Source organism: Bombus pascuorum, chromosome 9 (genome assembly GCF_905332965.1).
Source record: "Bombus pascuorum chromosome 9, iyBomPasc1.1, whole genome shotgun sequence".
NCBI lineage: Eukaryota > Metazoa > Arthropoda > Insecta > Hymenoptera > Apidae > Bombus > Bombus pascuorum.
The window spans coordinates 320,263-336,833 of NC_083496.1; the positions used below are offsets into that span (position 1 = coordinate 320,263).

Sequence of the window (16,571 nt, forward strand, 5' to 3'; positions counted from 1 at the left end):
GCTTTTATTTACTGTCTTATGTGTCTTCGTTAATCCGTTTATCGATTCTTCGAGGATAGATGCTAAACTGGCATCGATCTTCGGCTACGAATATTCCCTCGAGCGCGACGTAAAACCGTAAACGCTGACACTTCTCTCTCGAAACCACGCGCTTGAAACTGCCAATCCTCTTGCAACTGTGTTTCCTTCGTACACGCACGATGTCTCTCGAACGCCGTAGGCCTACGCAGAATCTCAAATTCTTAAGCGCGAAGAAACTCTCGACAGAGCCGAATATGCAACGTCCGAAAGTTATGGCGCGTTGCAACAACGGACTTTGGCTTGGAACGCTCGAAACGCTGAATTTCTTCTTGGTCGAAGCTGTTGGTCGACTACCGCCAGCAGTAGCGACGATCGAGGATCGCTCGACAGGTATACTACGAATGATCGGAATGGGCCGGTGAACGAGTTTTCGGCAAAAGGAGATTGCAAGAAGGTACTCTCCTCATACGGAAATTTCTTGGATCTGAACGCGTTTCTTGGCGCTACCGGGTGTACCAGGTTGCCTGAGGATTCCTGGACAGGACAGGCTGACGTTGGGTGCTGGAGCTTTCGGAGGCGGTGGAGGTTCTGGAAGATTCTCGTCGTCGTTATCGTCGCTGCTGCTATCCCCATCGTCGTCGCCGTCGTCGTCGTCGTCGTCGTCGTCGTCGTCGTCGTCCATCCTGGCAGTGGTCGCGTCTACGCAAGGCGACGGAGTGCGCGTCCTCTGGACGCACGGACTTCTACTGTACAACGGTGGTTCTAACACTCTCTTGCCTCCGCCTGGAGGCGGAGAACATTGAAACTCCTGCAACTGTAATTCCAACTCCTGCGCCAGTTTCGCTTTATGCGGTGGCGGACTCGAAGACGGCGAGTCCATCAGATTCAAGGAAGATAGCCTCTGCTTTCCCGAGGACACCTCGATACCGGAACACCCTGCTTCCAGTAGCTCCTCCTTCTTCTTATCTCCAAAGGCCGAAGATAAACCTCCGGCCGCGTTCGAAGCGTTCCTGTCCCTCTGATGGTAGATGCCAGCGAAAATGAGAATGTTCAGTAGCAAGAGAAATATGCCAACGGCTATGGTGACTGTGAGGGCTGTGGTGTAGCTTTGATAATGACTGGAGGCCAGCTTTCTAAGGAGATTGTTAGGCGCTGGGCCCAAGTTCGGATGCTGCAAAGTTCTCGAGGTTGTCGCCACGGTGGTCGCGACCGTAGCGTTCGGCGTACACTCGGTGGTCGATATCGCGCTCGAGATCGAGGATGGCTCGGTGGGTGACGGTACCGGGAGCGGAGGCGCTGGCAACGGTAGCGCTTCGGTCTGCTGGCGCACCGCACCTTCGTACAGGCTAGGGCTGTCGACCAGATGATGGTGACGCATGCTGATTTCGTATCCGGGTCGATGTAGTTGCGGCAACAGATTCAACCAAAGAGACATCTTGTGGCCCCTGTAATGCGACCGCATTTCCGTGCTACGACCGGCCTCTAGGTACAGCTGATTTATCGAATCGTACGAATCCCAAAACGGCGGGCTGGTCGGAAGCCCGTCGGATCCCGATGTCAACGGGCTGACGCCGTTCGGGTCCCTGAAACATCACGCGTGCGCCAACACACGCGTCTCGATCAAACGGTCTCCGCTATACGTACAGATCGTGCTCTGAACCGTGATCGGTTCGAGGAGCGGCTATCTCGCTACTATTCAAAATCCGGGGACTATAGGGTACGTTCGTTCTTGTTACACAGCACATTTAACACAGATAAAAGCGATTACAGATTCCTACGATTTAGCAAACACATCGACGTTTCTTTTTTTTTTTTTTTTTCGGATCTGCGTGCTATTATATGTCCAAGCAAAGAACAAAAAAAAAAGAAAAAAAAAGGAAAGGAGAGCCGAGATTCGAAGAGATGCGTGCGTGGTGACGCAGATTCGTTGAATCGAATCGTACAAATTTTTTTAATTACGGAATACTTAAACGATAATGATGCTTTAAGCATAGGAGAGCGTAGATTTCTATATCATCGAAGCTATTGGCCAATTTCTTTTTTTTTTTTTTTGCTCGTTTTATTTTCGTGTCATACTCTTTGCGCGTTCAACGAGATAGATCTAAACAGATTTTCTCGAGTTTCTTTCAAGCGTTACTTACTCTTAAACGTTATACGTACATCTTTTCCTTAGATATAAATTTTATTTGGAAAAATCACATGAAATCGTTAAATCGTTGAAAATACGTTAGTCGTTTAAAGTTGAAGAATCTGTAAAATCAAAGTTGCCTGCGTTTCTATTTTTTCTCTCGTCAATTTTCAAGTAAAATAGATTTTTCTACTGCTCGAAACTAATCTTCGCGAGAAATTATCTGATATTATCTTAACGTAATTATCTTATACCGTCTGGTTAGAGAGTCAGGCACATGTCATATCGATATCGAATTACACAACGCGCTCTAATCCAATGATTATATTATTAGTCCAACTCTAACTCGAGGAACGCGTAACTTTAGCTAATTGTATTCGGTTCAGGAAACGCGGCAGCAAGTAACAAGAAACTAGCCTCGCGTCATCGTAATTGTAAGTTTAGAACTTGCAGCTGACTACGTTGCCATTTGCTCCGTTATCAGAATTCCTGACGATCCTGCCTCGGTTCCCCATAGTCGTCGTCGCCGTTTTCACGAACGCGTACCGTCGTCCCAACAACTTCGCTCAACTTCCTCCGCTTTAAATCGCCGAAATTAAGAAGAACGATCGACTCTCGTCCGTCGGTTTCGATCGTTTCAGCTCGAAGCGATCGGAAAACTAAGCGTGTTGGTAATTTGAAAAGTTGTCCCGAACGTGTTGATTAAAGTCTCGCGATCGGAGCCGTTGCGATCATGTTAATTAGGATGTTGATATTTTGACAGCGACATCGATGGGAGTATCGTGTGTGCGCGTTACGATATCCAGACGGTTTTAATTTCTTTCAAAGTTGCAACAAGTGGGAAGAAAGCGTTCTTTTGGGTGAAAACGAAAACTTTGCAAACAGAAAGTTTCTCTTTAGTTTTACTTGTCCTCCGGTGCGTAGAAATAATTGTAAGGAGTTTCTATCATCTTTTGCGATGGAATTCGCCGATGGCTCGACCGTGATCGTGGATAGTTTCGAGCTGTTAAATTACGAAGAAAAACGATAACGAGACTTCGTTAGAAGAACAAGGAAAGAATTACGAAAGAGATAAGAAGTAAGATTTTACTTGCATTTTTAACCGAAATCTCAGCTACCATGGACGCGAAAAAGGAAAAAGCGTTCGATTCTGCAATTTTAAACGCAACGGAAATTTTAGTCGAACTTCGAATGGTTCGCTCGAATGATGCTCGAGCTGTGTAAAATTGTATTTGCATGAAAATTGCCTTGCGCACTGGTCTGGAGACTCGCGATCATCTCGTCTGTTAGACCAATTAATTGCGATGATTTGCGAGCATAAAAATTAGATTCCACGGTAAGACAGAAGAATGGATCGACTCGAACGTCGTTTCCTCGTCAAGCATCGTTGTAATAAAGTGAAAAACACCGACTAAAGCGTATCGGACGACGAACCTCTGTAATTTCAAATCAAATCACAATTGTTATCTGTAAACTTTATCAAAGCAATTGCCTTTAACGATAATAGCACCGTCTTACGAAGCTTTTGGGACTGTTTTCCTACGACTTTCAACGCCGTCCTGGATACACTTTTAATTCTACGATTGCTCTTAAAGAATCTTACTTTTTAGTCGATCGTTCAGGAAATAAAAAGAGAAAGGCAAGCGTTCGGGGGAAACATGCGTTTGATTAATTAAAAAATTGTTCAGAGCTCTAGAAAAAACATAATTTTAGTTAATTAAATACCTCAGCCGCTTTATTCGAGTGCCGTGGCAATTGAAAATTAAAAAATAATTTCTTAAAATTAAAGTATTTACTTTAATCTCGTACAAAGGCAAGCGATTAAGCACGTCGAAGTAACAATTTCTCAACGTCGTATTAGCAAATTTTTAATCTATTATCGTGTCTTGATTAAATTCTTCGTAAATACGCGATGGAATATGGAAAAATAAGGATTTAACCGAGAGATATAAAAACGTACTCGACGTAGAAGCCAAGTCAACGAGCGTCGAACAGATACCACGCCGAAAGCGACCGAGTATCAGCTATCTTTCCGACGAATCCAGTCGTCAAAAGGAAACAGAGTGTCAACTGGAAGTTGCCGTGTCCGGGAGCAGAGTACAATCGCGTCTGCACGACCGTGCGAGTAAAATGCAAAGCCGAGAACCAACTTGACAAACAGGGAACATACAGGGAACAAACAGGGAACAAAGACGAAAAGACTCACCCGCGTCTTACGAAGTTGGCCAAGTAATGGACCAGCAGTTTGGACAGGTTCTCATCGGCCAAAGTGTAGTTGGCTTGGGCGAAGAGAAAGGACACGACCTCTCCGCGAAGGAGAGGTATCCCCAAAAGATAGGGCACCTCCTCGCCCCTCTGACTTGGTCGGTCGCCGAGCTGAAAATGCAAAAAGTAACCACGTCCTCCGGACGCCGAGTGCAGCAATGCGAGCCTTAAAAGAGGAGCAGCGACCTGACCGTCGCCGAGCAGGGACAGAAGGCCCTCGCAGATCGCTGACGGACTCTGCTCGCCTCTCTCCCAGTCCGTGTACTCGTTACGGAGGGTCGAGTAGATCTCGTGAAGGTGGTAACGATAGGTGTTTCGCACGTAAGTGCGCAAAATACGATCCCTCCTGGTCTCGTTCAAACCGTTCTGCAATCATATCGGATGGATGGTTGATGGAGAGTTTTCTTTTCCAGGGACACTCGTAAAACTTTCGCATCGGCCGATCGTAAAACTTTATTGTATGCTTGGTTTTTTTTCCGAGTCGAGGTTTATCGCGATATGGTCGAAGATGGACGAGGTATGCGCCTTTCTCATCGCTTTACTCCTGCTTTCGTACGTGAAAAATGCTTCAAAATCGAAATTTATCCTACAAGTTGCATATCCTTTCTGGAAAAGTATCTTTACGCAGACTGTCCTTAATCGTTCTTTCGTTAGCTGTTTAATCAAGCTTGATCCAAACGCTTCGAGAAAATCACAAAACGCCTTAACTGAATGTAGCAACGACGTAAAACCACGCGTGAACACATACCTCTGTGTGCGTGTGCGTGCGTGTTTATGTTTTTGTCTGGGAGGGAGGAGAAGGGGGGGGGGGGGGAGAGAGAGAAAGAGAGAGGTGCGAGCACGTCACTCGACACGACGTACAGTCGTTTGACAGCCGAGGCGCCGAGTCTCTTATCCCTGAGGGAAAAACCAGAGTCTCGAAGTATCAATCTAAACCTAATCCGAAATAATTGGCGTTTCGGGGCGTGCCTTTTGTTACCGCGGCGTCAGCGAGCCTCGTGACGATCGGATTAGTCGGCCGAAAAGGGAGGGACACGGTACAATATATACATATATATATACGCACGCGTACATACAAAAGGGGTATTAAGCGAATTTTCAAAATGACAAACGCTCCGACTGGTACAGAGTCTGTGCTAGACTTTACACGTAGACGAACGATCGAAACGGCACCGTGAAACATTCGATCGTTATCAAATTGTGAAGGAGCCGCGGAAATACGCTTTAGAGAACTATCCATCGACCGTAACCGTCGAATTGTCGATAATATTCGACACGAATCGATGGCCGCATTTTGCGACAATACGCGTTCGCTAATTAGTAATTTATCGAGTTCGTGTCAATTATCGGTGCGTGCCGGCTGCACGTGAACCCGTTCGCGTCTCGTCAAATCCGTTATCCTGATTAAAAATAATTCAACGTAGATCCCACAACCTGACCAAATTCGACGTGCAAATTAAAAAAGAAATACGTAGAACGATATATGGAGAAGGTATCGTTCTAGTTTAATAAAATTATAGTCATTTTTCTATCAGAATGCATATAGAAAACGTGATGCTTGTCGATAATTAGAAAGATCATTTAAAAATCTTCTAAAGGCGATTGTAAGAGCGGTTTTTGTATCGAGCGATATTACGATAATTCTATTAAAATACAATTTTGATTTTCACTTGTGCGGCAAAACGAAACACGAGGACGGTAATAACAACGACATCGTTTAAAGCGAATCGATCTTGGAAATTACGCGTAACACGGAACGATATCGTCGACGATCTCCACCAAAAAATTATTCAAACACTTCCATCCGAGTTCTCCGTTCCAATCGCATTGGATGACCATAATCCCAGCTCAAGAAACCTCAAACACCTCGGGATAGGACGTATCGACCACGATTTCCGACCGAGCTCGTCAAAGCGAATAAGCTGTAACGAACAGACTCGGAGGCTTCGTTCGTGTTGAACAAGTAAATGCCGTACACGCGTTCGATCGACCCACTTACGCTTCCGACTTACCTGTAGATCGTCGTCGGTGAGGTTTATCCAAGCTTCCTCGGACGTCAATCCCAACAGGAGATCTCGATCGCCGAAATTAGCAAACTCCGTGCCTGGTCCAGGTATCAGGGGCATCAGTCCCGAGGAGGAGGCAGTCGGTTGGAAATTCTTGACATCGGGAACAGCAGAAAGACCCATATTGAACGTAGCCGTGGTGTCGCGACAAGTCGATCTCGAGGCGAACTCTCCGTGCAATTAAGTCGACGCCCGCGAAAGGCAAGTTGCGGGCAACTATCGATTTTCGGGTCGACTTCCGATTGCCGGGAGTCGCTGTGTAATTGCAGTTACACCGTATACTTTATGGCTTTTAATTAAAAGTTCGCCGACGGGCAATCTTGCCTAGCGATACACTCTGTATCGATTTTCGAAAAGGAAAGGAAATATAGAAAAGAGGAGAGAGGAAAGTGATAAAGAAAACGGAAAGAAGAAGCGAGCGACACGGAAGCGGTCGATCAACGGCAGGGGCGCGACGCGAGGTTAGAACTTAATACCCTGTTCTTCCGTCGCTCGACATCTGTCAGTCGGTTGTCGGTTCAATTAGCAAACTCATCGCTTACACGTCGCCTGGTCCGCTATTTTCCGCGGCCAAAATGTCTAACGCCGCGACTGCGAGCCTGCGCTTTCATCGTCGAGCGTCTGTCCCGTATCGTTGGTACGCCCGGTTAAGAGGATTCCTCGTTTCCATTCAGACAGGATTCTGGATAATTTGGCTTTCGATCCGTACGTGACCGAGTTTGATTCGACCGATGACCAGCGTTCCAAAAAACACGCTTCAAGCGTGGAAAAATATTTGAAAATAAGAATCGGAAGGATTTGTAAGTTTAAGGAACGTATTCGAACGCATCCGAATATTTTGATCAGAGCTGAAACGTTTCGAAAACGAATGAAAGAAACTTGAGACAACGATGCGTAATACTAACGCGATAACGATAATACGGGACATCGGTTATCCGAACAACGTAACGTAGTAAGGATAAGTGCAGGATAAGTAAGGACGAAAATCGTATCGAGTCATCGGTAGATCAGAAATATCGTATTAGGTTCTTTCGCAAGTAACGCGGTTTCTCGGACAGCTTAGTTTGAGATAATGAAACTCGTTACGATACGTAGCAGTCGTATAAAGGAAAGGTTTTACGAACGTCTGGTAGAGATACCTGATTGATCGGCGGAGGCATGACCGCCCCATCGACGAAAGGAGCAAATCCGGAAGTGAATCTCGGGGTATCCCACTGCACGGCGAGAAGCTCTTCCAAACTCCGCAAACGAAGGCACGGTGCGATATCGTCAGCCTCGACGTCACCGGAGCATTCGGTCTGATTGGCGACGTGACGTTTCGCCGTTAACGGATCACGCTGTATAGCCCAGGGTGACAAGGCAGAACCGCCGAGTAAAACTACTCTCTCGACCAGCTCTGCGATATAAAACACGTGAAACTGCGTAATACGACGCTACGGTGATTTCTCGAGAAACAGAGAAATGGAAATTTGTTCGATCCGTAACTTGGCGTTGTAACGAATCCACTTACGAATAGATATTTCCTATTACACCTAACTGTAGAATTTGATTTCGGTAAAATCAATGTTTCGCGTACGTTAACACGTCAACGCGTATACAGGTAATCACAAGCGTGAATCGTTTAGCGGATAAATATAATTTAATAAAAGTAGGCTTATAAGGATTTAGAAAGGAGATGCGTTCGAAGAAAGTGTTTTTTAGGGATCTTAGAAGGATAATATCTCTAAATCTGTCGACTGTACGTATTTTGTTCGTCGTTCCCAATGATAATTGAGAAAATCCGTTTGCCGGATTTGTTCGAAGTTGACTCGATCGACCAGTCTCGCGTGTTCTTTCCAATACGCTGTTCGAACGTTTACCTAGTGTATATGTACACTTTGACCAGAGTTGCTAAAAATGAATCACCCATCGTTTAATAATCGCACATCGATATAGACGTCGTTTCTTTTTATTCTCCTTTCGAACGTTATACGTATAGCAGAATTTATTATATATATAGAAATCTGAAACGCGTAACAAAGAAACGACTTTCGTTTGCGGATAAATAAATAAACGAGTATATTTCGGAAAGTAAAGTTCTTCGATCCGAACGAATCGATGTTGCGCCGTTGAGTCGATTCGTCGTCGTTTCGACCAAGAGCGCCGCGTGCCGGGGCATTAGGGGCGAGTCCGCGAAGCCCCGATGGAGCCGAGGGACGGCAAAACGTATCGCGGAAGTGCATTAAAAGGAGGACGCGACGTAGGTTCGTTAGCGCGGAACGGAGATGCAATCTAGAAACGCGTCCAGGTTCACCACCGCCCTTGGCGACTCTGTTACCCCTATTCTCTGTCTACACTCGAGGAAGCTTGTTAAGGTCTCTAGTGGCCGTCGACAACGAACACGGCCATGTCACCGTCGCCGTTGTCGTCGTCCCCGAGGAATATCCCCTCGACTATGCTCTTGCCGCGCGAGTATCCTGACACCTCCGACTTCACCGGCGCGCGACGAAACACGAAACGGTACGCTGGAGGAATCGAGGTGAATGGCGGCGAGCCAGAGTCGGAATGGTTTCCGCGGAACGAACGATGGCTGCGTCGAGTGCGATATCTGATTTCGGAACGATGCTCGCTTCCTACGTACCGTACTATCTGTATAGAATGGATAGCAATTTGCTCTATACACATATACGTACGTAGACGGAGCAAGCAAGAAATTAATATCGGCTGTAGTGAATATTAGTAAGTAGTAAATAAATATTTCAACCGAAAGAGGAGTACTAACGCTCTTTCTATCGATTAACTTTCATCCGTCTGGTATTTGCTCTTATACTTGCGTCTCGGTCATCGCGTACCTGCAAACACTCGACACACGCACAACGGACGTTCTTGCCACATGTGTGCATCTCATCGTCGATGTACGCGCGCGCATTCTTCCAATTAACTCTCTATCGGTTGTTAACAGTCCATTCGTTCCCCCGTTAACGCAAACGCAAGATTGGGTCGTACAAATCCGAACACGGTCGAGAACAGTAGAATTAAAGATACGCGGCGTTTTTATTAAAATAATTCCTAGAGAATTTACGAATCAAAGGATACTATTACCTCTTGCCATGGGTGAGACGGCTAAAAAGTTGGCGAGCGCGGCTCCTGTACCGTGGCCAAAGAGCGTCAATCGATCGGGGTCGCCGCCAAAAGCGCCGAGATTCTCGTGTAACCAGTGAAGGCCTGCCACCAGATCCATCAATCCATAATTTCCTTGCGCGCTCCCTTTCGGACCTGTTTTAAGGAAACCTGCGAGAGAAGAAATTATTCTCTGATTAAACACCTTTAAACAGGTTTTCGATATCGTTAAAAGCGGAACCCTCGTCAAACGTAAAACGTAACAATTTCGTACAACCTTCTAATTTACCGTGCCTTCTAGAATTATTCAAGATTCGTCTGTAACGTAATAAGGTAGCTTGATCCTACTCGGCAAATTACTTTAGGAAGCTACTCGCAGTTTCGAATATATTTTTGTTGCTTCGTAGCATCGCTGAAAATTTCACAAACACCAAGCGGTGACGTCTCAATTCGAGTCACAGCACGCCGGAGGAACGGATGAATCGTGCGTCCTCTGTATGCTTCTTGGTCGCGAAGCCGGCGTCGTTTTACGAGAGACTTGAAAGATAAACTCGCGCGCTTCCTTATCAACTCCATTGCTCTAGAAATTGCCACAATGCGACCGTTAAAGTTAAAGTTCGTTAACTTGTCTAATCGTCCCTCCTTCTCGTCGGATATGACGTTTTCGTATATGGAAGTAGGAAACGATCCGAGACAAGCTGTCGCCGATAACGTTGAATCTTTAACTCTGTTGTTTAACTCGATGCGATTCCGGGGTTTTCTCGTTTCGTTGACTCAGCACGACGAGCCAATTCGTAAATTTCGTTAATCCATTATTCCATCTTTCTGTAGTTCAGTAATTCGAGAATTTACTCCGGATTTTACGTATCATCGTGTTTCTATTTCCGTAAACGTTTTCAAGGGCTACAAATATCTTCTTCGTAGCATCTGATATATACGTATATACTAGGTGAGTGCAGTAATTGGGCCGCGATCTATTACTCCTAGAAGGACGGTTGCCTGGTATTAATCTCGCGAGCAAATAATCGTGAAGTAATTGTTGACCAACGTAATTAATCTGAGATATACAACCACGAGAGGAGAATGTACCCAGTCCGCAAGACGCGACATTTATTGATTTTTCCAATATATTTGGTTCGTTTTCTTCTGTAATATCATTGATGGCTATTTATAATGTAAAATGGGATTTATAATATAAATTCCATAATATATAAAAGTTGACATTCCGAGAAGGTACCTCTACCGGCGTGTCTAATTTAAAAGAATTACTCAAATATCCTATATTGCTCATTTTCATATACCGTTACTCCTACTAATTAAATTGGTAAACGAATCTGTACTGTGTCAACATTTGTTCATATTATAGAACAATTCCAACTAAATGGCGTCGTAATTTGTTCGAATTATAAATCGGCACTAAAAACGGTGACGTACGTACTTGCGATTTTGAAGAACAGCAAAGACGAAGAAGAACTTGCATTTCCATTAAAACGAATGATCAAATAGAAAACTATTTGATTTGGATCGGGTCAGAGCAAAGCAAAACGGACATGAAACCGAATGTATCGAATTTAATTTAAAATGTCGATCGTAATTTTATAAGATATACGTAATCGTCAAAAATACCGTGACCACAAATTTTATCATCGTAACAAAGTTTTTTCGACGTTCTTCGGTTAAGAAACATACTTCACCTTCTCGACAAAACACAGCGTGTACGTCGATCGATCGTTCGTGTATACGATACAGTGTCTATAGATATATCGTATACTCGCTACCTAAGAGGTTTAAGGGTTCTATTCTACGATGTTCCTCGCTCGCACTTTCTGTACTCCTGTACCACACATGTGCAAACCTTTAGCAAATAGATAGACTGGAACTAATCTAACCAACTTACAGCGACACGATACCCTCGATACCGTATACACGATACTGTATCTCGATGAAAATGAATTCTGAACTCTCTACTCTTGCACTTTGCCGACATTTTTTCTACTTTTTTGTGCTCGAATCCAGAATTACCATGATCACGTGACACTAAGTCCGATAGGTACGTTAAATCTGCCGAGTGTGTTTCGAAAAGAATAATCGTAGCGATTAATACGACGGATACAACATTTGGACAGAAAATAACGTGTCGGAGGTGCCACCTGTTTTATTAAACTTTATATTGTATTATTACGTAAAAGTTTATGCTAGTTGTTTATGTTCAACTTAATTTATAACATAATTACAGGCTAAAGTACGTTGTGTAATATAAAAATATGTATCGAAAATTACAAGAAGTATAATCCCGGTAAAATAGAAAAGAAGAAGATCATAGTTACATCGCAATGTCATAACTTATTTGTAATATTCTTTCATATATATATACAAGTGTGTTATAAGGCACGATTCTTTTATACGGAGCCGTGTTAAAGCGTGGTTGAGATGTAACGAGCAAGTCTTGTAACACCAAAGGGGAGGCAATAAACTGCTGCTACTATTTCGCGCGTTTAAATGGGAATTGCAAATTGTAATTAGAAGCTGAAACACAGAGTTGTCTTCTGCGTATTTCTTAAGTGCAATTAACGCGTCATAAACTTGGAAAAACACTCGGGACCAGACTAGAATTTAATATTACGAAATGCACACGCGTTAAGGCCTACATTAGGACTCGTATAATATCTTTACGTTGCAATAATCTCGCACGAAACACATTTAACGTGAAATTTATGAAATGGCTGAAAACCCTTTTATTAACCATCTCGAGCTTCTATTTACGTATTCGTATCGAACTAAACCTTAAACAGTCATCCGCTACTTTGGCTTGTTAATTATTCGTAAATATAATTTGACGCGTACGATGTGGGCCCAAATTAGCAGTATAAGTAAAGCGTGAGCAAAGAATAATAAAATTGCGTTTGAGGCTTCGTTTTCCAGACAATTCTCAACTAGATGGAATTGAAAAATCGACAGAAAGTTCCTCTACATGCAAAGATAAATCGAAAATGTAAATTTCGTTTCGGTCTTTAAAGCGCCTCGTTCTTAGAGAAATGGAATTCGAATACGTGTTTAGTCTATTCGACAAATTTTCAAAATCGATTTTCTTAAAAATGAATTTTTCCACGTAATTTTACTATTTTTGAGTTTCGTCTTGTCTCGAATTACAGAATTTTTCTGAATTTACCGCGAATTTAGGCCCGCCGTGTATATAAAGAAGAAAGAAGAAAAAAGTAACTATCGATTCTAAAATTGTCTATATTTCACGCTTCAGGATTTGTCGAGCTCGTAGCATCTCGAAGATCTATAGTCATTGTCGAGCATTATTCTCGCACGTGCGAATCGTAAAAAATATAAAAAATACCATATGATGGAAAAATGTTACCGAAATTGAATATTTCCGGTACTCGTGTTTAATTAGAAATTCGAATCTTGTGATCTTTTAAATATTTAAGAATCTTGGAAATTTATATCTTCTACGTACGAATTATTTAGGTTAATTACAATATAAAATAGTAAATAGAAATTTCAAACAAAAGATAGCAATAGGATTAACGTTTGCTACTCATCTGTTTCAGGTATAAAGGTATAAAAGCATAAAGCAATCGTTTTCAAAGTAAATGCAGTAAGTCGATGAGCTTCTAATTTACGCAAATACGCGATACTGCAGCTCGATTGGTTTAATTATGACCACGACGGAGATCCAGAGTACTGATTACCTTTAGCATTTACCCTAACAATGTTACACCGCCGCTTCCGTAATTACTCAAAGCTTATCGCTCGTTTCATTAGGTTCGACTCGAGTTCGAAACCGCCGGTTCAAGGTTATTCAGAGAGTAATCAGAAACTTGCTGGCGGGAAGCTACGCGAAGGATATTGCTCCACGTACTTGGTGGTCGAATCCCGAATTGCTTGTACGGGAACTTTCCAATTAAAATGCAAATTTTCACCTCGTCGCGATTCGGTCAACGATCGCTTCTCCGTTTCCTCGATAAAGTCGCTGACATCTTTGATCGATTTGCTCAAAATATTAAAGGCTGCGTTGTTATACTCGACGATAGAACTGTTATTTAATCGGATGTAATACGCGAGAAAAGAAAACGAGATAAAATCTGTCGAGCTGTGTCAGCATCGATTTGCTCTTTCGATTTCCCGCAGGAAAATTCCTATATTTTTTACTCGAGATATCGTGAATTTATGTTGGTCGGCGTACTTTTGCGATCTCGCGTGTACCACGTGCTACGATAACGGATATTTTTAAAGCTCATCGTTGAAATTACTATTACGCTTTAAACGGTATTCCGAACGCGTTAAACGGAATACAATATTACGTGGACCAGACATTTCGAACCGAAACTGCTCTCCGAGTAAAATCAAATGCCAAACTCTAGACTATCAATTCGTTTATGTAGTAGATTCATGGAGTGCAGCTATTCAACGCGTCGCGCGCGATTGTATACGATTTTATCAGTCGTGTTGCAGAGTTCAATACCGGCGCGAGTCGACGTGACAAGAAAACTAGACTTCACCATCCAAGGTTTTGCTCGGCCGATTGTTCGATTTCGGCTTTCAGCGAGAACAAGTTCTCGTCAAGATTTAACGCCGATTGTGATTTACGATTTAACAGTGCGGTCAATTCGATCGGTCGATTTCAATTTCAATAGCTTCGTCTTTGACTCGACTTTGATAGACTTGCGCAAAAATGACGAACGTTAGGTAGCTACTTTAATGGTAATTTAGGTTTAGAAAGCCGTTTATCCAACGATCATGTACAAACCACTTTTTAACGAAGCGATATCAACTTGTGGTATTAAAGGTGTATCGATTTTTTCATATCTCGTTATAAGTAACAAATTTTTGAAGAATCTTCCACTTTTCGGCAATTTTCTCCGCTCGAAACTTGCTTACGATAACATCATTCCACGTTATATCCTATAAAATTACGTTATATACCCCTGCGTATTTTATCAAAATTTGCGCACGAACGATTCTTTATTTTATTATCTATTGTTCGTTATATCAAACCGCGCCATGTATGAACATTCGTGTTTAAATGAAACCGTTAGTCGATAAAGCAGGACGATATATCTAGATCGAACGACAACTTGTAATTACGATCGTTCGTGATCTTTTTCTCCTTCGCTTTACTTTACTTTACTTTACTTTACTTTACTTTACTTTACTTTAGTTCCACGCGCATCCCCGTAGTCGTCCTTATCGGTGCTCGAACTTGCAACGCCAAACGCTCGATAAAGGTTGAGCTCTGTTCGCGACGACGCGAGACAGGCTACGATACGCGTGCAGGTGGAAATTTAACGGGTCTCGTAACCGAAACGAGAGTGGAAAACAGGTCGGAAAAGAAACAGGAAGAAATTGGAATCGATCGACGCGACGGCGACATATCGGGTAACGCCGTGGCCGCCATTGTTTCCATTTAACAGCAAGCGAAATATACAGAGAGACGCTTGCAATTCTAACAAAGGGAAGCAACGAAACAGCTGCGAGTTGAGAGTGGCAGTTGACTGCGTGCGAGAATCGACGAAATTATATTTTTGTTACAATCGAACTTTGTATCGTTTACCGAGAGCGATCCCTGTTATTCGATCGTTGGTTAAGATCAGCCAATACGTCGTACTTTCATCAGCGATACATATTTCTAGCAGAAGAAGATGTAACCGTTGATTGGTTTCTCAAATTTTGATAATTCAACAATCTCGAAGATAAATCCACGAAACCACCGACACCTGTATATTACGCTACATAATCGGAATGCAAGTGCACAGAACCAACGTACAAATCCTTAGCGAGATGGTTCTCGTTGGAAAAATTACCAGGTTCTTTCATCCAGCCAACAGAGTTGGACAAATTTCAGAGCGAACGAAGACAGTACTATATTTTCTAGATATTCGTTCGATTTGCTGCATTTCGCCGTCGCATAGGAAATCTCGGAGACACGCAAAAATTTGAAATTCCTTCTACGACCGTATACTGGCGCGTCAGCGAATAGATAGTAGCGAATTGTGCACGTGCACGGCTCGTACTCCGCTACACCGAACAACCAGCTATTGTACCACGGGAACCAGTTGTCCTGAATGGGCGACATTCTGCTCGATTTATCCTGAATTTATAGCACGCCTATCTGCCAAGTGTCGACGTTCGCTATCCCACCATCGCAATCGGTCAATTACATTCGACAAGCGACGAGTAAAAGTAGAAAGTAACAATGAGCGAGGGCTTTCGATTCACCGTACGTTGTTGGAAATCCTGCTTTTAATATTCTCGTTGATCGCTCCAATAACAGATAAAACACTGCTTAGAAACGTAAGAAAGCGACGTATCTTTTGAAAACTTTGTATTATAACGTAATCTTTGGTACATTTGATCGTGCTGTCGGAAGTTATCGTCGATATATCCGTAACGATATCATTAAACGTTCAGATTTTAAAAAGGTCGAAGGAAATTTTAACCCTGTCGACCAGGGCGAACGATGAATTACGACACAAGTTAGGATCAGCCGACTAGAAAGAGCGTAGGGAAAGCAAGAAACCAAAGTTACGGTTTCCAGCCACGGATGAAATCGAACGAGAGCGCGATTTCGCGCGCGGAATGCTTTCACGAAGTTGAGACAGGAGTGACGATTCTCTTGTGTTCCGTCGCTCCGTCGCCCCGTCCTATGGCAATCCGATACCGATAGCAGCACCGTTCCCATTCAACCGCCGCTCGTTGATTATTCTTTTATCCCGGAAACTTGGTATTTTAAAACAAAAACCACCAACGTCGATCGTGAGCAACGGATAGAAGAAGAGGCGAGCAGGAGGGCCAGAATTACGATTGTGGAATGAAAGTGCGCCTTTTTGTCTCCCCTCTCTCTCTTTTATCGTTTTCGCAACGATTTAAATTCTACCGGCTCTTTCGAGCAGCCTCCTTCTTCGCCAGTGCTAAGTTCTTTTCAATCGCAATTTTTTCGGCCCTTGCTTAATTAAAAATTCCATCGATAATTTGCGATTACG

General features: G+C 43.3%; 1 protein-coding gene across 2 annotated transcripts in view; it reads right to left on the minus strand.

Annotated features, from left to right (window-relative positions):
* Positions 1–198: 198 nt before the first annotated feature.
* LOC132910821 (neuroligin-2-like) overlaps positions 199–16,571 on the minus strand; it is a 48,841-nt gene continuing 32,468 nt past the window's right edge. Inside the window, exons 3-7 of one of the 2 annotated variants that reach the window (XM_060966889.1) lie at positions 9,562–9,750; positions 7,620–7,876; positions 6,427–6,573; positions 4,356–4,780; positions 199–1,604 (exon numbers count right to left, since the gene is read on the minus strand). In XM_060966889.1, the coding sequence (XP_060822872.1) occupies positions 485–1,604; positions 4,356–4,780; positions 6,427–6,573; positions 7,620–7,876; positions 9,562–9,750 (2,138 nt within the window). In that variant the 3' untranslated portion in view covers positions 199–484. The remainder of the gene's footprint in view (positions 1,605–4,355; positions 4,781–6,426; positions 6,574–7,619; positions 7,877–9,561; positions 9,751–16,571) is intronic. The other variant, XM_060966888.1, reaches the window with a different exon arrangement.